Source organism: Peromyscus maniculatus, chromosome 21, assembly GCF_049852395.1.
Source record: "Peromyscus maniculatus bairdii isolate BWxNUB_F1_BW_parent chromosome 21, HU_Pman_BW_mat_3.1, whole genome shotgun sequence".
Lineage (NCBI taxonomy): Eukaryota > Metazoa > Chordata > Mammalia > Rodentia > Cricetidae > Peromyscus > Peromyscus maniculatus.
In genome coordinates this window covers 10,700,454-10,722,986 of record NC_134872.1, presented here as the reverse complement: position 1 = coordinate 10,722,986, position 22,533 = coordinate 10,700,454, and the positions used below count along the sequence as shown (strand labels likewise).

The 22,533-nt window shown below is 55.1% G+C and overlaps 2 protein-coding genes across 2 annotated transcripts; both read right to left on the bottom strand.

Annotated features, from left to right (window-relative positions):
• Positions 1-223: 223 nt before the first annotated feature.
• Positions 224-7,075, bottom strand: Gatd3 (glutamine amidotransferase class 1 domain containing 3). The gene is made up of 7 exons (XM_006989445.4): positions 6,859-7,075; positions 6,630-6,682; positions 6,023-6,136; positions 4,967-5,086; positions 2,238-2,330; positions 1,230-1,386; positions 224-496 (listed from the first exon to the last, which is right to left on the bottom strand). The coding sequence occupies exons 1-7, from the start codon at positions 6,991-6,993 to the stop codon at positions 368-370; spliced, it is 801 nt and encodes a 266-aa protein (XP_006989507.1). The 5' UTR covers positions 6,994-7,075; the 3' UTR covers positions 224-367.
• Positions 7,076-8,308: 1,233 nt separating this feature from the next.
• Pwp2 (PWP2 small subunit processome component) lies at positions 8,309-22,533 on the bottom strand. The gene is made up of 21 exons (XM_006989446.4): positions 22,421-22,533; positions 21,437-21,549; positions 20,456-20,550; positions 20,153-20,252; positions 19,861-20,004; positions 18,995-19,130; positions 18,540-18,775; positions 17,375-17,518; positions 16,994-17,064; positions 16,340-16,476; positions 15,791-15,939; positions 15,539-15,686; positions 15,129-15,279; positions 14,320-14,500; positions 13,590-13,737; positions 12,932-13,040; positions 12,303-12,368; positions 11,206-11,424; positions 10,947-11,097; positions 10,758-10,832; positions 8,309-9,509 (listed from the first exon to the last, which is right to left on the bottom strand). The coding sequence occupies exons 1-21, from the start codon at positions 22,436-22,438 to the stop codon at positions 9,332-9,334; spliced, it is 2,769 nt and encodes a 922-aa protein (XP_006989508.1). The 5' UTR covers positions 22,439-22,533; the 3' UTR covers positions 8,309-9,331.

Genomic DNA, 22,533 nt, shown 5'->3' with positions numbered 1-22,533 from the left:
AGAGAAACCCTGTCTCAAAAAAACAAAACAAAACAAACAACAACAACAAAACTGAAGTACCCCAGTCCATCTGATCCAGGATTGCAGAACATAAGTGCTTCAACCAGATCCTCTGGAAAAGGTGCACTTGGACCTTCCAAAGGGAACACACAAGTGAGGCAAGCCCCCCTCCACTGAAGCCCTGCTGCTGCTTGGGGCCATGGAGGGGTTCTGAGCTTACTGCTGGTGGAAGGAGCTGGGTCAAGCCCAGCATGGACGGAGGCAAAGCTCCTTCTTCAGGCAGAAAGCGTCTATGCTTCTAACACAAAGGCACTCCTGTGTCCTGGCTGAACGGAGCCCAGACAGGCCGAGTGTGGCCCAGGCGGCATTACTTCCCCGTGAGCTCTAGCACCTTCTTCACCATGGCCCCGATGCCGTCGTGGATGTGGTGGAGCGCCGTCTCACACATGAAGGCCGGGGTCGTGACCACCTTGTTTTTCTGGTCTACATGAGCTTCGTGCGCAGATGTTAGGGAAAACGCAGCACTGGACAGGATCACGGGGAACTGTGGGGAACAGGCCTGCCTGCCCTCACTCAGCCTTGCTGCTCAGTGACATCACACTAGCAAGTCTGCACCTGATGAACCCCTGTCACCCAAGGGGAACTAGCTTCTGACTCACAGGCGCTCAAGAGGAAGAAAATGTGACAGCCTGGGGTGGGGTGTGGCGATGCCTGCATGCTGACCCCACATGGGGGGTAAAACTCACCTCGGCCAGGCCCCGCCAGTTCCAGCTGTGGAAACTGAGGACCCACTAGAGCAAGCCAGGAGCCCCGCCCACGTCTCCCACACTGGTCTTGCTTCCTTCTGTGGTGACCAGCAACAGCTCCCAACCCTCCAGGCCCCCGAGTCCCGCCCTGGCCTGCACTCTTCGGAGGCCACCTATCCTTGTGGGGACCAGGCTTGCCAGCAACATGCTCCAGGCTGGGCAGTCTCAGTAGGTACAGACACGTGGATCTTCCCTGGCCAAGTGTGGAGCCGGCGTTCCACCGGCCTGCCCGGGGCATACCAAGCTAGTTCCACCCCATGACACTGGCTGGCCCGGTCTCTTGCCCAGGGGTTCCCTTGAAGTAAGACCAGCAAATATAATTCCTGCTGAGAAGGCTACCTGCCACGGGCACCCTAAACCACCAAATGCATGGTCCCTAATGTGCTACCCGACACCACACTGACCAGCTGCCAGAAAGGATATGGTCACACCCTTCACACAGTGCTTGGCACCCAGGGCTTTGATGGCTTCTGCAGTTCCAGCGTAAGGCCACTTGCCACCCTCCTCTTGCTCGTGGCCCACGGTGACCTCGACGCCTTTGATCACTTTGGCGGCGAGAACAGGTGCGATGCAGCACAAGCTGAAAGGTTGACGGAGCTGCGTCAGCACTGAGAGGGAGGGAGGCCTGACGACACTCTGGTCCCCAGACGGGGCGGCTTGGGAGTCGTCAGGCATCTGGGCAGAGATGGCTAGGAGGGAGGCTGAGGGGCCTGGGCAGCCAAACTCCACACTGCCGCCTGGCTGTCCACTGTCTAGATCAGCGGTTTTCAACGGGGGTGGGGGTGGGGGTGGAACGACCCTTTCATAGGGGCCACATATCTGATATCCTGCATATCAGATTATTTAATTTATGACTCCTAACAGTAGCAAAATTATAGTTATGAAGTAGCAATGAAAACAATTTTATGATTAGGGGGTTACCACAACATGAGGAACTGTGTTAAAGGGTCACAGCGTTAGGAAGGTTGAGAACCACTGGTCTAGAGTGTCTAGCAGAGGTAACAGCCCTGCATGACCTCGTGACCCTCAGAAGTGAGCTGCCCTGGCTGGGCATGGTGGCACGAGTGATATTCCCAGCACTCAGGAGGCAGAGGGATCTCTGTGAGTTCAAGGCCAGCCTGGTCTGTATAGTGAGTTCCAGGCCAGTCAAAGATATATAGCAAGACTCAAAAACAAACAAACAAAAGTGAGCTGCCCTGACACACAGGAGATGGGCAGCTGTGCCTAGTGACCATGGGCTGGGCTCACATGGCTGCCCCACCCGGGGGCCAATCCCACCTCCACTGCACCCACCACACTCCCAAGCCACCGCTCTTCACAGGCCGCCGCGGGTCTTCCCGGGTTCCAGTGCTGGTGGAGGTGCCACAGCAAGAACTGGCATGACAAAGCCCTGCCACCCACCCACCCTCTTGAACCTGGTGTGTCACCTACCCGATGGGCTTCTTGGCCCCATGGAAGTCCTTCAGGACGCGCTCCACTTCCTTGTTAACCTTACAGTCCTTCCCGTCCACAGCGAACGTGCTCCTGCCGTGAGGGAAGAGGCTTTGCTCAGGAGTGTCCCCCGAATCTCGGAGTGGCCCACTGGACGCCAGAGGAGCGGCCCACAGTGTGGCCACATGCCAGGCGGACAGCCTGCTATCACACTGAGGGCATAGCTGTGGCTCTAGCTTCTCATTCACCAGCCAGAAGGGTGGAAGGCAAGAGGTGGGTGGCCAGTCTGTGACTGCACTCTGCCTTCAGAATCCAGGGGTTTGCAGCAAACCAAAAACAAAACCTCAAGAAGAGGGTTCCAGACAAAGAAACACAATTAGCCTAGGAGAAGCAGCCGTTAGGACACCGACAGTGGATGACATGAACAAACGCCCTGTTCTTCCTGGGAGTAGAACAGCCAGGGGCGGCTGGGCAGTTCTAGAGTTACTACAGTACCCCTAAGAGATCGCAACCTGGCAGAGCCTAGAGTTCCACATGTGTGTGCACCTTTGTGCCAGGACACAGCTTCCGGGCCCTCCGGTGCTGTGGCCCGGAGATCTGGCTCTGAGGGACCAGGTTCACCATCAGGTGTTACTTCTGTTAGCCAAACTCACCAAATCTTTCCACCCTTTAAACTCTTACCACCACCCCCCGTCACACACACACACACACACACACACACACACACACACACACACACACACACGCCCTTTTAGGACGCTGTGAAAAACAAGCAAGCACACAAGAAGTCACCTGAGCCACCAGGCTGACTAGTAACAGGACTCGCAGCGCCTTGGCCACCATGTGGCGTCTACGCCACTGCTGAACAGTTCTCGACTCCGCTGCAGCGGACCACAGATAAGGACGTCGGGCAAAGCAAGAACAAGCACCTCCCACGCTGCTGGCAGCGATGAACACACCCACACACTTGGGGCTTCTCCAGAAGATACGCGGGATGGCAGCAGTGCCTGGAACCACGGGATGCCCATTGTGAGCCTGGCACTACTCACTTGCCAAGACACATGTGCACACACGAAGTCCGTCACTTTTCATGTCGAAGGCTCATAGCCAGCCACCCACGATCTCATACACGCTGAGCCTCAGTCACCTCTCACCTACGTGTGCCCACTAAGGCTTAGCCACCTGCGACCACACACGTGTGCTACGTTTCAACGATGGCTGCAGCCACCAACTAGCATGGTGGTGTCATGGGTTCAAGAGCGGCGTCAACGAGGGCCTTCAACGAGGGCCTGCCACTCTTCGGAAAAGGTCAGAAAGACGGAAGATGGCAGCTACCTCACGGGCTAGTGGGCTCAGACACAGGTACAGAGGCTCACAGACTCCTCAAGCCATGCAGACTCAACACCAAGAACCTCACATGCTCCCGAGCCCACACTGCTAAGTGAACAGGACGGACCAGCTTTGCTGGCAGACATGGCTTCTAGACAATCTTCCATGAGGCAGGAGTTGACAGGCAGAATCATGAACACAGCTCGGCCTTCCAAGAAACAGCGGTTCAGGTAGAAGGGAAAAAAAAACCCAGTGACACCCATGCCCTGCCATGCTGTTGTGAGGATGGGGCACACAGGCCCTTGGCTAAGGCTGGCACTGCCAGAATCGCTGGTTTCAGGACAGAGGGGGTGGGTGCCACCAAAGAGACTGGAGGTGTGTGGAATCTGGAGAATCTGGAGAAAGGGACATTTTGATGGCCCAACCAAGCAGTCAGAGGGCTCAGCTGAAGAAAGCTGCAATGGTGACACTTGAGAGCATGAAGCCCCGTGTCCTTCCCTTCTGGGAGCAGGGGAAATACCTGGGGATACTGCAGAGCCTGCTTGAGGCCCTCCCTGACAACCAGCTGGGTGGCCACCTCTCAGACAGGGCCACGCTGAGGCTAGAACCACAAAGACTTCCATGGATGCACAAGAAAGAACCAACGGGAGCTGTGGAGAGAAGGACCCCAGTGCAGAGGCTGCCACCTTCAGTTTATTTGCTATTTCCCACAGCAACAGCAGCTCAGATAGCAAAGCACAAAAGGCTTTGTCTTTCCTGTTGCCAGGCAGCGTAAGGGTGTCCTGCTTACTGCTCTACTGCTGTGAAGAGACGCTGTGAGCACAGCAACTTAGATAAGAAGGCATGCTTATGGTTTCAGAGGGCTAGTCCACGACCATCATGGCAGGGAGTATGGCAGCAGGCAGGCATGCACTGGAACAGTAGCTAAGAGCTTACATCTGGTCTGCAGGGCTAGGGGCAGAGACAGACAGACAGACAGACAGACAGACAGACAGACTGAGACTGAGACTAAATGGGCTTCGTGTGGACTTTGAAATTTCAAGGCCCACTCCCCGGTGATACACGCCCTCCAACACCACCACACCTCCTAATCCTTCCAAAACTGCTCCACCAAACAGGGACCAAGCATTCAGACATAAGAGCCACTGTCATTCAAATCACCACGGAAGGAGGACAGCTCTGTGTGAGAACTGGCACTTGCAAGGACAAGCAAGCAGAGTTTGCTGAGACCTGACTCACAGCATGGAGGTCAGTAGACTGCCCAGCCCACCCAGACAGCTTCCAGGCACTGAAGGAAGAAGCAGAGAACACCCCACTGGTCTTGCTAAAGTGTCCCCAGTCCACCCCTTGTAAAAGAGCAGACACAAGTGTGGTCTAGACCCTTATACTTGGGAACGTACAGGTTTTTGGCAGCTCCAAAGCCTCCAGGGAATATGGCGGCATCATGGTTGGCAGCATTGAGCTGGGCCAGGTTGGTGATCTTGCCTCGGGCAATTCTTGCTGATTCTGCCAAAACATTCCTGGAAAGAGGACAGATGAAATGAAGGGTTAGTGTGTAAGCAGGGCCAGGACACAGGCACCATTGGGGACTCATCTTGAACACGGCTCACAGTCTGAAATGAGCATGCTCACACGTGGAGACCAATGCTTCCCAAGGAGCACATCCGGGCAACATCTGGAGACAGTGACAGGATTCCAGTGCCCTACAAAAACAAGCCTTGCAGGCTGGCCCCAGGATTGACACCAGGATACCTGGAATCTGGGGTCAGTAGGAACTGGGGTCCAGCAAGTATCCACAGCAGACAGAATCCAGTGCTCCTCACCAGAGTGGTTGTCTAGGAAACTACTTCTAAGGATGTCTGAAGTCACCTGAACATCAGACACAGCAGGAAGTTACTGCTACCTCATCCAGGCTGGTATAACAGAGGAGGAGGGGCAGATTCAGGGGCCAGGGTCCTGGACTGAGAAGGAAATGGCAGGGATCCCAACAGGCAGCCTTGGCAGGTAAAGGTCCCCTCCCTACCCATTCAATCTCAGCCCTTAAGACACAGCCTTCAGGGCCACCCTGTAGCCAGGCCTCAGATAAGAAATGTAGTTGTGCTAGGCATGATGGCACATACCTTTGATCTCAGTACTTGGGAGGAAGAGGCAGGTGAATCTCTATGAATTCAAGGCCAGACTGGTCTACATAGTGAGTTCCAGGCCTGTTAGGGCCACACAGTGACTAGGAAGAACAGACCAGGACCGTACATCCAGAGGAAGTACAACAGTGGCTACTGCCATTCCTGGAACACTCACTGGGAGGTCAGTCACTGTGCCCATGGCAGTGTATTCCCAGAACAGCTGGATGACAGCTGCTTTGAGGGACATATGCTCTACCACAAAACCAAGAAGGCTATACGATCGAAGCTGCTCGTGGGACTAGGGGTCCTGTATGGTCCTTCCCCTACCCATACCTGCTTTCGCTCTCAGAAGGCTCTCCCTTGGTGTGGTCAATCACATGCATCTGAGGGACATCAGGAGCAAAGATCTGGACCTCAGCCCCACCTCGGCTCAGGTGAACCAGGATCCTATGTGGAGAAAATCCACAAAGATGTCACTTCCAAATGTGTCCTCCAGACTCATGCCAACATGATTTTACAAATGAACTTTCACCAAGTGCGCGGGGAGGGGAGGGGGCATTCCTAATTTATAGGACACCTTGTTGCTTTTATGAAGCCATGGCTGGCTCCAAACCAGTACCTACCACTTACAGACATCTGCAAGGTGAGGGTGGAACCAGAAGAGCATGGAGGCATGTGCGTCAAGTGGTCTCTACAATTCATTTTACCAACTGGTGAGCAGAGGCGGCTGTTGATTCAGCAAGCGTTGCATTTTGGGTTCAGGGCCCCCAGGCTGCTGCCAGGCACTCTGCCTTCACCCAAGGCCCAGGTGGCCTCTTTTAGGTCTTGCCTGTGCTAATTATGAGTTTGAACTGATCACGATGTGAACCCACTGCATTTGGTTACGCTTCTGCCTTTTTAAACCAAGAGGGAGTTGACATCACAAACTTTGAGGACTTACGCAGAGGCCTCGTGGATCTCGGTTCCGTCATAGACTCCGCAGCCCGACAGCACCTGCAAGAGGAGAGACGCTGACGAGGACGAAGGGCCCAATACGAAATCCCCAAGGGGAGAGGAGGGCTGAACCCCCTCAGGGACCGACCCTGGGAAGGCAGTGGGTCGACCCCAGTCTGCCGGGAGCGAGCAAGGGGAGGGAGTTGGCCTGGGAGTTTGTCCGGCCGTGCACTCACCAATGCCACCCTGGCCCCGGGCCGCGGTGCGGAGCTGTGAAGGGCTGCGCGCTGGGAGGGAGCATGGTGGCGCGCCGAGAGCGGTGCAAAAGCAGAAAGCAGCCTCGGCGCCACCAGAGCCCTGACGACAGCCATAGCGAAGGACAGACAGCAGTGTCAGGAGACAAGCACCTAGCACAGCGTTACTGCGTGCGCGCAGCTGGGCGGAGTCGCTCCTGGCCAATGGAGGAGCGCGCTGCACGCCCTTGCCCTAGAGGCGGGCGGGACCACGCCTGCGCAGTGATCGACGGAGCCCAGGCCCCGCGGCACTTGTTCCGGAGTGGAGTAGCGGCTGAGCCCGGCCGCAGAACACGCCCCCTACCCCCCGAACCCCCGACCTAAGGGACCGGTAAGCGGACTGCACCTGCCCAATGACCGGCCGAATGTGGGGCACGCCCCTCCCTGGTTTTGAGAGGCAAGGGCGAGCCTGGGTAGTTGCCAGCGTAGGTTAGGACTTTCCCATGAGTGTGCTGGTGGCCGTGCCCCGCGTGCGTAGTGCTTGAAGGGCACTCATCTTGGAGTAGGCCACCCCGACTGCCTTACTGCAGCTCCATTCTGTGCAATCACCAAAAATGCCCGTGAACTGATTTTAACAAAGAGTTCCAGGAAAGGCGCAAAACTACACAGAGAGACCCTGTCTCGAAAAACCAAAAAAACAAAAACAAAAACCAAAGGAGAGGAGCTGAGCACCTGTGCTTTCCTTTTCACGTTTTTGTTTTCTCTGTGTAGCCCTGGCTGTCCTGGAACTCGCTCTATAGACCAGGCTGGCCTCGAACTCAAAATCTGCCTGCCTCTGCCTCCTGAGTGCTGGGATTAAAGGCGTGGTGGCTGCAGTTGATGAAAGGCTTGTTCCAGTTCAGTGTCCATTGGGGTAATAACCAGACACCTTTCAAAGTTTCACTTCTCCCTTGCCACTGTGAACGCTGTCAAAGGTGGCCTGGCTTCTCTCAGCTCCTGGGGGTGATCGTTAGCATAGTGTTTGGTAATCGGCTGCCGGGTGTTTCTATCTTAGGATGGCAGCCCTTTCACGTTTAAGAGACACATGATGAAAATAGGCCTGGGGTGTATAGCGTATGTAGAAGCCAGGGAGCATACAGATGTGGGCTTGGTGGTGTACCACTTATTGGGAGCCACGGCAAAATACTCAATGGAGTGTCAGGCAATTTGCATCTGGCTGTCCACAGGGGCGGAGATGGGCGTGGTTACCAAGGAACAGACCTATAAGGTACTCCAAAGGGTGGCTAAGCCCTGTTTCTGGTATAACAATTAAACTTGTTAGAGATGGGTGATAGCGGACGTACGGCTCAGTAGTACTCGCCTGTCATTCCCCGGGCCCTGTTCCACATCCCCCGCCCCCCTCCACACACACACACACACACACACACACACACACACACAGACAAAAATGGTGAGGCTTCATACAACTGTATTCACTACTGCAGATGGAACTCACAGGAGGGCACTAAAACAAGCCAGGGCGCCCAGGATCCTGCCCCTGGGCAGGCAGAAGTGCCTCTATCCCAAGCTACACACAGAGACACCGCAGGAACAGGAAACCTGGCGATACCAGGCTGAGCTCTGCTTTCTCTCCACACCCATTGTTCAAGCTTGAATGGATTCCAGGTGACCAGGACAGTGTCAGGTCATGGCTCAGCCCGAGTGTAACAGCAATGGCTCTAAGCGCACCAGGCGTCACACAGATCAATTCTTGTAGCCAAGACATAGAGGCCCAGGGTCTAGTATTCCAGCATGAGAGTTGGGACTTGTGGGTCACTTCACTGGTAAGTTGACACACAGAACTTGGTCAACCGCATGAGCAGGAAGTATCAGTAAGGCACCACTCTGGCATGAAGGGACTGACCCCTCTCCCACAGAACCTGTACACACTGGCACAGATCTGTACAAGCTTCCCTGGCCAGGCTTGGGTTGTCACATGCACCCTTCTGGGTCAGCCCAGCACACTTCCTGCCTCGCTCTGTCTACATATAGATATCCTGGGCCACAGGCCTGAGCAGAGAGCCACTCTGATCTACCCTGTTTACTTAAAGACAATGTCTCACCCAGAACACATTATAGACGTCAGAAACTCAAAGTTGAGAAGTGAAGTCCTCACATTTAAAAAAAAAGCTTTTCAACCCTAAGTTGGAAAAAAAAATTCATTCTCAGAAGTTCATATTAAAAATATAAATAGCTCTGACAGGAAGTTTCCAAGTCCACACTTCTAAAAAAGCATTCTGGGCCTACAGCATACATGTGTCCACTGTATCCATCCTGGTCCTAGACCTCAAAGGCTGGCTTGCTGCCTCAGGGCAGCATGTGCAGTCTCACAGGAAGTCCCGGCTGCAGGCTCTGGAGGCCTCTGGCATCTCTCACTTCCTGGGCTCGGCACAGTGGTCCCATCTCCATCGGTCACTCAGGCTGTGCGGTGGTGGATCTACGCCAGCATCCCCTCTTCTTCCTCTTCCTCTGCAGCTGTCCTGAGTAGGTGCAGACTGTCATCATCAGATGTGTCTGTGTCCTCTTCTGTGTCTAAGGGTTCCAGGGTACGTTTTACGCCCCGCTGCTTGGAAATTGCCAGAGCGTACTGGATGTTGTAGCGGTTCCAGTCACAGCTGGGGACACAGGACATTAGGTCAGCATATGCATCCCACCCTGCCAGCAGGATTAGATGCCACTGTTCCCAAAAATTATCTCCTCCTTTCTCAGGCTGATTCAGTTCCTGCTACACCCAGTGTAGAGAAGCATCTGGCTGCTCTCCTTGCTGGCCCTTCCATTACAGCCATTCACAGAGCCAGGGGGCTGACTCTCCACATTCACAGGACTAAGGGGACGATTCAGACCTTATCTCCCAGAGCCACCGTTGAGGGCAGAACCCAGAGAAAGGAAAAGTTGCACCTTGCACTTGTGGGTGCTATGGTCATATATACAGGGCTGCCTCACAAAGCCAGTAATGCCTATGCCTTGTCAACAATGCTAGACCAGGAGCAAGGCCTGGAGGAGAGGAGGGAGATGCAAGAGTCTGTGGAGTCAGGAATGCATCGGCCAGGGAAAGGCTAGCTAAGCAGACCGCCACAGCCTAGCACAACCACCTCCAACACCAGCCTTCCTGCAGCCAGGCAGGAAGAAAGGGCACGAGGAGGAAGGGCTTGCTCTAGACTCAGAAGCATTGTAAAGATAATCAGGAGGACTATGGGGACCACAGTACCCAGGTGCCAGCCTCTCTCAGGGACCCTGTATGGAGAGACTAGTAGACAGGGATATTCTAAGCCTAGCTAGGACACATGGCTATGCTCACAGATCACCAAATCACCTAGAGGAGGAGGCTGAGGAAAGAAAGGATGGATATGGGATCGTTCTAGCTAGCACTGTCCAAGTACTGCAGTTATACACTGGCATCACCACCACACCAGGGAAACCTGCACACACTGATCAGATCTCAAGAATCCAGGCTACCTGGCAATAAGACCTGTGGCCACCTCTTAGTGCCCAGAGGTGACATGCAAATCCATGCCAGGCTGCCTGGTCCTGCAATTGTGAAATGTCCATCCCCAGGGTGAAGGGCTCTCACTACGCCTCAGGCATGTCCCACCTCCACCTGTTCAACTGTGGCAAGTGTTCAGTGTCCTCACTTTAACGTCAGACACCCCCAGAGGTGATCATCACGCTCAGATCCCACTGTGAGTGGCAAATGGACTCAGTTCACCCAGCAGAGAACAGAACATGCATCTCTAACACCAGGATATTCCGGCCCAAATCAGACACCAAGGGAGCAATCTTACTCAGAACCAGCTGCATAAGCCCCGCCCCACCCCGCCCTGCCTCACCCTGCCCTGCCCAGCCACCAACCCCAAGGCACATACAGCTTGGAAACGTCATCCAGGTGTCGCTGGAGGCCCTTCTGAAGGAACTGGACTACAGGCAGCAACTGTCCTGCCCTGAAAGGAAGATGCTGTCAGTGTGTGTGTGACGGGAAGCTTCCCTGTGGCCATGACCAAATGGCCGGGTGACTTGACCCACAGGAGAAGAGCAAGAGGGAACCCATTCTCTACCTGGACTTCAGCCGCTGTCCATGTGACATAAGTAACTTCTGGGTCCATATAAGGTAAAACTCAAGGTGCCTAGACACTTCAAAGGAGGCAGCTAAGAACTCAAGTACTTTCTCTACATACAGCTCAGGAAGGGAAGCGCTGACAACATCAACTGCAGAAAGAAAAGCCGCGATCAGTTTGCAAAGAAGTTGCCAGAAGAATGGAGAGACACCCGGAGCTCCCCTGTCCTAGCAGACCAGGGCGGGCGGTCCTGGCTTACTTTCGTCCTGTGGCACAGCCTCCAGGACCTCCTGTGCCAGTTTCCTCTCATTGAGCCGGAAGGCCATGAGGATGGCCCGGGTAAACTCCCTCTGCCGCAGCGCCTCACGGATCCGCCCAGGCGTCACACTGGTGTCCAGCTCAAATGGGTCGAAGAGCATCTGGGCATCCAGGGAGAAGATGAGGAGCCCTTCTGTGCTGGTGGCTGCCCAGCAGCGCCCTAGGGAGCAAGCAGCAAAGGGACTCCTCAGCTCTGGAACGCTCATCTGCCCCACCTCAGTGTCCACAGACCGCTGGCAGGCACTCTTCCAGGGCTGCACCTGCCCAGCCAGAGCACAGGTGCCCATTGCCTCGGCCTGGCCCAGGAGTCTGCAGGCTTCCCAGAACAGAAGAGCAGATCTGCAGCCTTGAAGGCCACAGTCTGTGCTGCAGTTGCTCAAGCTGCCCACACCCAAGGTGTGCCCACATACTGGGCATAATCAACAGTGGCTCTATCTTAGAAAAACCAAGGCTACAAAATCGTGGGACAGGACAGATGGGACAGATCTGGGCCTCAGGCTGTGGTTTATGGACAGCTGGTCTACCTCCCAATATGGGAAGTGGGATATGGGGTGATCATCTCCGAATGTGTCTGACACAGGACGACAACACACCTTACCTCACCCTGTCCCCTCCACTAGTGCTGCTGACCACTGGCTCAGGACCCTAGACCTTGGCTACAATAACGGAACACACAAACCTAGCAGGCCGCAGGCCTAGGCAGACCCTTGAACATGGAGGGACAGAGGAAAGGTGGGAAAGGCACTATCAATAGCTGAGGTGCTGAGACTGCCTCTGAGGAAGGACATGTGGACCGTCAGCTCCTACCCCTCCAAGAACAGGGCTTAGGATCCCACTATAGCTCATTATGGTGTGGATGGAATTTCACAGCTGTCCACATCAAGAACCAGGGTAAACATGTGGCCAGTCATTTCCTACTCACAGGACAGCAATGCCTAGAGCCTGCCAGCAGCAGCTCAACACTGCCCCTACCCTGGGAACAAAGGCCCGAACGCCTATCAGAATTGGCACCTGCTTATGAGGGTTACCCAGGCTCACCAGTGGGAGAGAAGCGCAGAGAAGTTACCCTGATTTCAGGTTTGAAGTGTCTAGAACTCATATCACCTGAGGAGGAAAAACAAGTGTGCTTACTTGACTGCACTCTGAGGCCAGCCTTCAGGTCCACTGTGCTGCCCAACGGCAGTCACAGGGACCTACAAAGAACAGCTTTCCCAGAGTTCAGGAGGGAAGCAGCCCTTCCAACCACCTGTCAGCAGCCCGAGAACCATTGTAAGTGCTGTGGTCTCATGACGCTGGGCATCAGGGCACAGGTCTGAGGGCGTGAGCTCCTTGAGGGCATCTGCTGGCCAGCAGACCGCTCTTCTGGTTCAGAGGTCTGCCCAGCCCAGGTGGGTCTGGCTGGCCCAGGGAAAGCCTCCATAAAGGTCCTCCAGCTTTTCAACTCATGTGTATTGGGCCAGTCTACCTGGGACCTGGGTGGCTCCTAGCATTGAGTCTCTGGAGAAACAGATGGGGCCTTCTCCCGTATGAAGCAGCCCAGGCATTCATTCCAGGTTCCAGCCAGATGTCACAATGCGGAAACACCGGACTCCTCACTGCAGCCTCACAGAGGGAGCAGCAGCGTCATCAAGGAAAGTGGGTGGTGGGCAGGGAGGGCTTCTGCTCACCTTTCCTTACACCTGGCAAGGGAACTGCCACGCCGTTCTCCTCCCCAGCATCTTGATCAATGAGGGCCAAATTGCCAAACTCTGTCATCTTTCTTCGGTTCAGGAACTCCTACAACAGAAGCCGCCCTCATCTCGCTCTTGCCCATGTCACCAACTGTGCCTTAACTGGCATGTGGAGCCTAGCCACAGACCCTTCCTTCAGAGTATGCACACACATGCTCACACACAAAGGCACCAGAGGCCTGCTCAGAGCCCTCAGCCATATTCCTGAGGCAGCTGAGTATGAGGAGGGCCTGGGGCGCAGACTGGTAAACAAGGAGAACAGATATCTAAAGGGTAGTGACGACACAGCCCTGTAATCCTGGGGCTGCAGAGAGCCAGGGCCAGGCAGAAAGCTGTGCCTGGTCAAGACCTGCCTCTAAACCTGCCCTGAGCCAGATTACACCGAATGCTCCTGTCTTCCAAGCATCCTAACCATGTGGTATTAGTACCAAAGATGGTGAAGGTGCCAGGCCCTGGGGGGTAGCCGGTCTTCTGGGCAGTCAGGCCAATACAGCCTTCCTGCTTTGCCACAGCCATAGGCTATGGGCCAACATCTTGGCCCACTCAAGGCCCATGGAGCCAAAGCACCTGCTAAAAGGCCTGCACCGCTGCTTACCTCCATAGCGTCCAGAGAGAGGTTGCAGGAAAGCTCAAACCTCTTCACCAGGATCTGCTCCCGCACATGATAAAGGCACACAAACTTGGACATGCCTCCCGCCAGAATGTTCTGCCCATCCGCAGAGTAACACAGGGTGGTGAAAGCCCTGAGTGGAAGACAAGTTTCTCAAGCACCAAGCACTTGACATGTGGGCTCAAAAGTCATCTGGAGCAGGTAGGGACCCCACAGTGACACCCCAGGAGGCAAATACTTCTCACATTATTGTTGCTCAAGACTCCCTGGCCAACCTCAGCAAAAAGGTAAACCTATAAACCCAAACCAGATATAACACACCCAGATGGCACCATCTAACCACTGGAGACAGCCTAGAATCGGTCCACAACTATGTGGTTCTAATCCCAAGGGGGCACAAAAAGCAACACACGTGCTAGTAGCCCTCTTAGCCTCTCTGTGGCCACCACACCAGGCTAATGGCAATGGCTTGCCAAGTGGAGCACTCTTTTCCTGCATGTAGAAAAACCAGCAAATCCACGGCGCTTCCTTGTTGGGTATGATGTGGACTTGCTTGGCTCTCAGAAGCGGCCTCTTTGCTATAGAGGCTCAGGCCCCACCTTCCTCCACTAAGGAGTAGGCAGTCTCAGAACGTATTTAGCAAACAAGCTGGCAAAGGGGCCTCTGTGCCCTGTGTTGGCTGTCCCCCACTCTTGCCAGAAGAGCTGACACTCACTTGCCCTTGGCTGAATGTTTGGCTGTGATCTTGTCCAGCTCCTTCCTGCCTGTCTTGAGGTCATGCCTGCCCTCGATGGAGCCCATCTGTACAGCGTTCTCAGGGTCCCAGAAGGTGATCTGTGAGTTCAGTGTAGCCACAGCCAGCTCTGCACCATCAGGCCGAAAAGTCACAGCCAGGGCTAGAGAGAGACGAACATCAGGCCCAGGAGACCAGGGAAGCCCAAGGTGCAAGGATACTCCTTGAGAGTAGCACCAACCCCGGAAGGCAGCCCAGCCCAGCTGGGAACAAACCAGCACCACTGGCTACCTCAGTGATGATGCAGAGGGGGCTTTGCTAAGACATATAAGTCTGACAGAAGGGCAGCCAGGCTAGAAGTGAATCACAACTAAGATTAGCCTGAGGCAGCATAGGGTGACAGCCTCAGGGCTGCAGTGTGCCGATGCTGCAGGTGACAGACCGAAGGCCAGAGGTGGGGTCACTCCCGGGGAATCGGGTTTAGCTCTGGAAAGCAACAGGACGCACGGCAAACGCCCGGGATCCAGGCCTGATGCAGCCCGCCGGTGGACTAAGCAACCAGTTTTCTCTGGTCACGACACCAACCTTGGGGGCTGCTTAGCTGCTACACCGGGGGTGGGGGGGTGGGGGGTGGGTGTTATTCTAGCATCACCTCTCACCCCGCACTGAGCTCATGTCAAACACGCAACTAGGATCAGGGAAAAGGCACACTAGAGAAGATCAAGGCTGGATGGCGACAGGAAAACAGCTCTGGCCCTGGGTCCTATCTGCAGAGCCCAGCCACAGCTCACCATCAGAGGTCAAAGCCAAGGTCTCTTTGGTTCTCCAACTGTCAAACATGTCCCACAGGCGCACTGTCTTGTCCCAAGAGGCACTGGCCAGGATGGACTTCATTGGGTTAAAGCAGAGACCGCTGATGGGCCCCTCATGGCCAGACAGAACCTACAGAGGCAGAGGTGGGAAGGGCTGGGGGGCTGATGCAGGCTGCAATGAGGGAGTGTGGGAAGCCCCGAAAGGCCGGGCTGAACCCCGTCATCCACTTCTGCTGCTGCTTGCTCCATGGAGGTCTGGGCCTGGCTCTGCACCCAGGCCTGAGGCCCCGCCCCTGCACTGCTTTTGCAAGGCAGAAAGAAGTGACAGCCCTGCCCACCTGCCACCCAGCACCCTCAGTCCATGGCCCAGGGGACCAGCTCGCTCTTACATCAAGAAGCCTGCCTGTCTGCATGGACCACACAAAGATTTCGAAGGAGTCCTGCGCCCCTGCAGAGACGATTTCCCCACTTGAATCAACAGCCACACAGGAGAACTGTGTGGGGCGTGGGGATGTGAAGGTGCGGAAATTCCGGTACCTGAACAAAAACAAGGTCAGGGTAGACTCCCACACACACTTGCACCTCTTGAGTGCTCGTCCACACAGGAACTGGGGCCCGAGTGCTTGGAGGGCGGAACTCACCTGTGAAGGTCAAAGGCTCTCACGGTTCCATCCAAGGAGGAGGTGACAATGACATAGCCCGTGGCGGTGAAGGTCACACCAGTGACCCCGCTGGAGTGCTCCGTAAAAGTCACAAAGCAGAAGCCACTGAGGGTGTTCCATACCTTAACCTATAGTGGGAGCGTGGGGAGCCATGAACACAGCCAGCCCAGACCCTGTCCATGCAGCCTCACACACAGGCATAGCGGCTACATCAGGTGATGGCTAGAGAGGCCACCTGCCCCCCACAGCTCCCGTCACCTCTGAGGGGACACTGAGGGCACCTGTGGGTGGCAATGGGAGTTCTAGCCTAAGGCAGGCCCAGCAAGCGCCTGCCACTTCAGATGCTGGCCACTGGCACTGTTATAATCACAGAGTCAGAAACAGGGACATTTGGACTCCCTCTATTCAAAGTCCACTAAATGGTTAGTCTTTTAGGGGCCCATTGGGGCTGTTAAACCCGAGAAATTAAGGCCAAACCTCCACCCACCTGGCCTACCCACAGCTCAGCCCAACGAAGCCAGTACCCACCTTGCCATCGTCCCCACCAGTGACGATATACTGCCCATCAGGGGAGTAGGCCAGGGATACCATGCTGTTGAAGTGGCCCTGCTGCTTGAGCACATAGGATTCACTCTGCCATTCCCACACCAGCAGCTGGCCCAGGCCTGTGGGTACGGGAAAGCTGAGGTACTGTCTGGACACCTACCCCTAGCCTCTGCATACAGGATGGGACAGGGTATTCCCAACTACTCCTGCAATGCAGTCAGCTGGGTCTGGGCTCACCTTGAGTATTCATTAAGAGCATAGGCCTAAAGCAGCCCAGGGCATGGGAAGTGGTCCCACTAGCTGCAGCTGGGCAGGTGGCTGGACTGGCACAGAGGGCAGGTCCAGGACTGCTAGGCAGGGACATGGGCACCTGCTGCAGGCCAAGACCAAGGGGCCATTGAAGGACTGACATTTAAGTATCAGTGTGGGTCTCAGAAAAGCAACAATCTGTAGCCTTCAGTGACTGTCCTGTCACACACCCCATCTAGAACGGCTGTGGTTCTACTCCCCAGGGGAACTGGTGTCTACTACAGAAGGTACAGTGTGGCATTCTGGGGCCTCACAAGGCCCAGTCTGGCTTCACTGGGCTCTTTGCAAGGCTCTACTTTAGCTTGTCTTTAGGGTAGGGAAACCAACCTGAGCAGCCAAAGGCGATCCAGTCCCCAGAGCTGTTGATGGCAACCGAAGCAACCCTCTGATCGGAGATACTGAGCAGACGAGAGCACAGGGAGGGAGGTGAACAGAAGTGGCCACCCTGTCCACTGCTGCACCCTTTTCCTGCAGCTCAGGTCCCCGCACGCTGGCACCTGCAGTCACTTGAGGAACAACTACCACTTTAACACTCCTGAGGTAAGAACGGAATGAAAAGACCCAAGGACAGAGAATGGACACCCACGCCCGAGACTGACACCTCGGCTGGTGTAGGGGCGCAAAGGTTGGTGGGAATCTGCTCTACACACACGTTCTCCCTGGGCCTCACTGTGCATGTACAGAAGCACCCCAGTGGGCCAGACTCACCTCAGGGAGTGGATGAGGTTGAACTCTGGGAGCTCATGCAGATGGAAGACTCCAGAAGCAAAACCTGTCACTAAGAGATGAATCTTCTTATGGTAGGCGGCAGCTGTCAGGTTGTTAAAGTCTCCTTCTTTATTCAAGAAGTACCTGGATCAACAGACAGAGGGCTCTGTCCCCAAGCTCAGGGTGGGTCTGGGTCTCCACTCTCACCCAGGAGCCCGGGACGGAGGCACACAGGGAGCAGGGTGTGCAGCCAGACACACTGTCTCCTAGCGCGCCCGCCTTCTCTAGGGCTTCCATCTACATGTGAAGGACCCTGGAAGCACCCCGATGTTTAGGGAAGGCGGCCTGTTTCCTGAGTCTTCGTCACAGATTCCAGCCCAGCCCTTTCCTCACTGCCCACAGACAGACTCCTTCCTTCTACCCTGGCACCTGCCCACAAGCACAGTGGGTGCTCTCTCACTAGGTTGAGGCCAAGCACACCCCATCCTGGTCTACGTCCTGACTCTGCTGGGACATCCTGAGACTTCACAGAGACCTTAAGTCCACCCAGCCCTCCTCTTCCACCTCTGCCTGACATGGTAGAGTTGCTCTCTCCCATCCTGGACATTTTCATCTTCCAGTTCAGATGCCACGATGGCCCTGTCCTTCTCTACCCTGGAGAGTGGCTCCCATCCAACGCTAGGTGACTTCGAAACAGAACTGACATGACTATTCCTTTGCCCACTGTCCCACCACATGGCCAAACAATCCCTCCATGCCTCTCAAGTGGACACCTGGTGATATGTTCCCAGGGCCAAGACCAGAGCCCGGCACATAGCGAGTGCCAAATAAGTGAAGAGAATGGTAAGGGCTGGAACAGCCCCAACAGGGCAGGCTGCGGTGACGTATGGCTACCCCAGCTATTAATTCTGCTCTCAGGTGACCATGACCAGCCTTTGTATATGATATCAGTCTCCTCGGGCCTACCTCTCCTCCTGCCAGACTATGAGGCAGTAGGTCCTCTCGTCTTTGGGACAGGGTCTTACATCTAATACTTAAGGACCCCAATCCAGGCTCACACACTCAAGGGCTTGTTCTCTGGACCTAGGTTTAGGTCCTCCCCAGTAAAGTCCCCCCCCCCACCTTGAGGAGTATAGACCTGGAATACTCAGCCTTGGAGACCTACTTGGCCAGCCGTGAGTACTTCACTTTCCCAGCCTTCTCCTGCTCAGCTGGCATGGCCTTCCCTCGGATGGTGGTTTCCCGATTCCCCTCCTCTTCATCCTCCTCCTCCTCCTCCTCTTCCTTCTCCCTCTGAAGTAGGTCTGCCTTCCAGCCCCTAGGGGCTTTCGGCTTCAGGCCCTCAGGGGGTGTGTCACACTGCCACACACACAGGGCTCCATCTTGGCTGAGTGAGTACAGCTGTAAGAGAAGCACCTGGGCTGGAAACAGACCACTCATCTGATGCCCAGGCCCTTCTATCAGGCGCCCCCTCCAGTTTAGCTTTTGGATTCCAGCTCCACCAAGGGCCCTCCGACCAGGGCAGTGGCCAGGGATAATCCTGAAAGATCCCCAAGCAACCTAGAGGCAGCCTCACAGAGGCTCAGACTGCCAAGCTAGGTAGGCAAGGGGCGTACGTACATCTAGACTGTTGGATTCAAAGAAGCAGGCCACAATGGCATCCTTGTGTCCACCCAGGGCATAGTAGATGAGGTTGTCCCAGCGTTCAGCTCCAAACACCCAGGTGGACATGTCTTTGCTTCCAACCACAAAGCACCTGGGATAGAGACACTTTCTCAGAGCCCACGACAGTGCTGCTCCTCTCGTGGCCACACAGTCATAAGGCCCTGCTTCTCTCTGAAGGAACTCGGAGGCCACTGATGACCTGTAAGGGGCTTAAAGGACAGCTCAGCCTATGGCTGTGGGCCTTTCCGGGAATGGGAGCTGCTGCCTTCCACTGGGATGTCTGTTAACTACAGCCACATGCACGGGACGGGCTTGCTGCTACTGTGCAGAGGCAGCATCCTGCGGCAGGGCACTGGCAGTGCAGTCTCGGCTCTGTGCTTGCTGGAGGTCGGGACAGTGTGCCGGAGCAAGAGAGATCCTGTGACCGTCACCAACCTCTCCCTAGCACCCAAGACAAGCCAGAAACCCACAGATGACTTCAGGGTAAGGACAGTCAGACAGCGTATGAGGCGGGACCCAGGCCTCAGCAGCTCCACAGCTCCCGGACAGCATAGCTGGCTTGGGCGTTCTTGACAAACTGAATGTAGAAATAAGGAACTCTTATTTCTACAAAGGTCTGCATTCTATTAGGAGGTTTACAGTGGCAAAGAAGAGAAGAAGGAATACTGTAGACCTCATTTAGAGCCAGGAGCTCAGTCTTGCTGTTGGAGGCTACACCTAACCAGAAGAAGGCACATGCACATTTTAAAATGCAGCCATGGCTTATAGAAGGAAACTGCACTCTCCAGGGACACATGGCCCAAGGTGCCCCCCAGCCTCACTTGGAGTCATCTGTCCAATCGATGCACGTAGTCTCATCATAGGGCCCAAAATAGGTTTTGTCCAGAACAAATGCATTGAATTCTCGCTTCTTTCCGGGGGCATGGTACATCTGAGCAATGTTGCCCTTAGTAACAACAAATTTTCTGCAGAAAGAAGAAACAGGGTCACAGGTGATATAAAGGGGGTGGGGATATGATATGATATGAGCTGACCCAAGACCAGTGCCCTGTATCCTGCTCTTTACAGAGTGGCACCCACGGCAACATCAAGCCAGGAGACTGAGGCTCTCACCTGCCATCAGGGGAGAAGGAGATGCTGTGCACGGAGCCTTTGAAGTGGAAGTGGTGTAGCACCGACCTGCAGACCAGGCTGACTAGCAGAGCGTCGCCCCCTGGAAGAGGCCAGAGTGAGACCGTGGCCACCTGCCCCCAGATGCAGCACATCTGCATTGAAATGCAGGAAGCTGCGGTGCATGGGACATGGGTTTCCCGGACCCATGCTACAGAGCTGAGCTTGGCTGGGGTGATGCCCTTGTCACACAGCACAACGGACACAGGGTCCCCCCCAGTGCCTACCCACCCGGAGATCGATTACCTTCGTCAACGATGATTGCAAGGCGACCATCTGGAGACAGTCCCACACACTTGATGTTGTACTTAGTGGCCAGGGGCAACGTATCTGATCTGTTGCTGAGAAACACAAACACCCCAGTGCACAGTTGGTCTCGTGCACTCGGACAGGGGAGACGGCCAGACTAACAGCTGACTCTCCTGCCACAGGTCCTCTCTATTCCAAAGTCCCTAAGAAGATGCTATTTAAAGAAACAGCGACATAGAAGACCTGACTGGGCTCTATAATGTCATATCATCCATCCACCCCCCCACCCACCCACCCCCCGTCCGTCATCACCAACAGGCAGAGCAGGCTCTCTGCTGCCCCACCCGACACAGTCTGGAGACAGAGGCCCGGAGCTAGCCAACCAACTAATGCAACAGAACAGAGAGCACAGCGGCCTGAAAGCCGGAGGCTCTTGCCCAGGCTACCCAGGGCCAGCCCACAGCCTCTCAGACAATCCAGGATGGGGCTGGGTCATTCCCAGCCAGACAGGAAGTGGGCAGCACATTTGTTGGGACTCACCAAGCTAAACCTGACCTCAAGCTGCCAAGCTGTCCATTTTAGATCTGATCATCTGAGCAGGGAAACCAGGAACCACCAGGGCTACTGAGCAAGGGTCCAGGGCAGCCTGAGCTCTCCAAACCACTTGGCCTCGGGTCCTCAAAGGATTCTTCCCGATAGTAAGTGCTCACCTTTGAGATGACCCTGCCACCTGCCACCACCTCCATAGAAGAGGTAGGGTCCCTTGCCAGGCACTAGCTGAAAGGCACATGACTTTTCCTTTCCCTTTAAGGGTAGTGTGGGTATCCTAGACACTAAAATGAAGACTGAGTATCCCCACAGGCAACTCTACCGTGACCAGTGGCCTCCTAAATCCAGCAGCTCTGCAAGCCACAAGGACGGCTAGCCTTCATGTGCAGGCTCTAACTGCCATTGCTAACATTGCTTCTCCATACTTACTTTTTAAGGTCAAACACAGTGACTCTGTTTCCCACAGGGCTGATAACAGAATTTCCATCGCATGTGAAATTCAAGTTTCCACACCGATAAACTGTACCCAACAAGTTCGAGAACTGCAAAGAAAATGAAGTCATCTTAACACAAAGAAAACAGTGTCAACTCTTTGAAATGGTGACAGGAAGCATCTGGGCAGAGGTGGCAAAGTGCCTGACTCCTAGGCAAAACAGGAACCCAACCTAATTCTCAGGAGCCCAGTGTTCCCACTAAGGGTAAGAAACTCCCAAGGAAGGAGGCATTTGCCAGGCACAGAAGGACAGGCATAACATCCCCATTCCAAGAGAAGCTACGTCAATGAACAGGGCTCCAGGAGGTGCTCACCACACCAGTGCTATGCATCAGCACCCATTCAATTATCAAATGCAAGCACCGACATCCAGCAGACACAGCCCAATGCAGACACCTGGACCTTGTGTTTTATGTCCAATATGAAGGTAAATGGCACATAGGCAATCAATTAGACTGATGTCCGAACACAGCAGCCCAGGAGTGCAGTCAGGTAGCTGCTTAGAGGGACTGCCTGGGCTGAAACCTACGGCAGGTCTCAGCCAAGCCAGGGCTTGGGTTGTCGGTGGACAGCTAAGCAACGCTGTAGCAATAGGCAGAGCTTGGCTCCTAAGAGGTGTGACAAGCTCGAGGCTTGTCGAGACTGCTCCTAGGACTGGCGGCCCTGTGGAGGGCTAGCTGTGGCTTGGGGTTTGGTGTTAAGGGCCTTCCAGCAGCCGCCGCTGCATTGTCTGACGGGATGAGTGAGGACAAGGCTGAGACCCACTCTGGAGGGAACCAGGGCTTCAGTGACTGGGAAAGGAAAAGGAACAAGAGCTTGCGATGGGCCGACCAGTGCTTCCACAGGCAGACCTCAGTGTCTCCCGCGTCCGCCGAGCTTTCGCTCGCCCTCCCGCTGCCCCCGTCCAGCCCGCCGCTCACCCGGTACGCGAACTTCATCCTGCAGCCACACGTGCGGTATCTGTCCTGAGCTACTTCCGGAATCCGAGCTACCTCCGGCGCGCAGAATACGCACTTCCGGGGCGGGACCACGA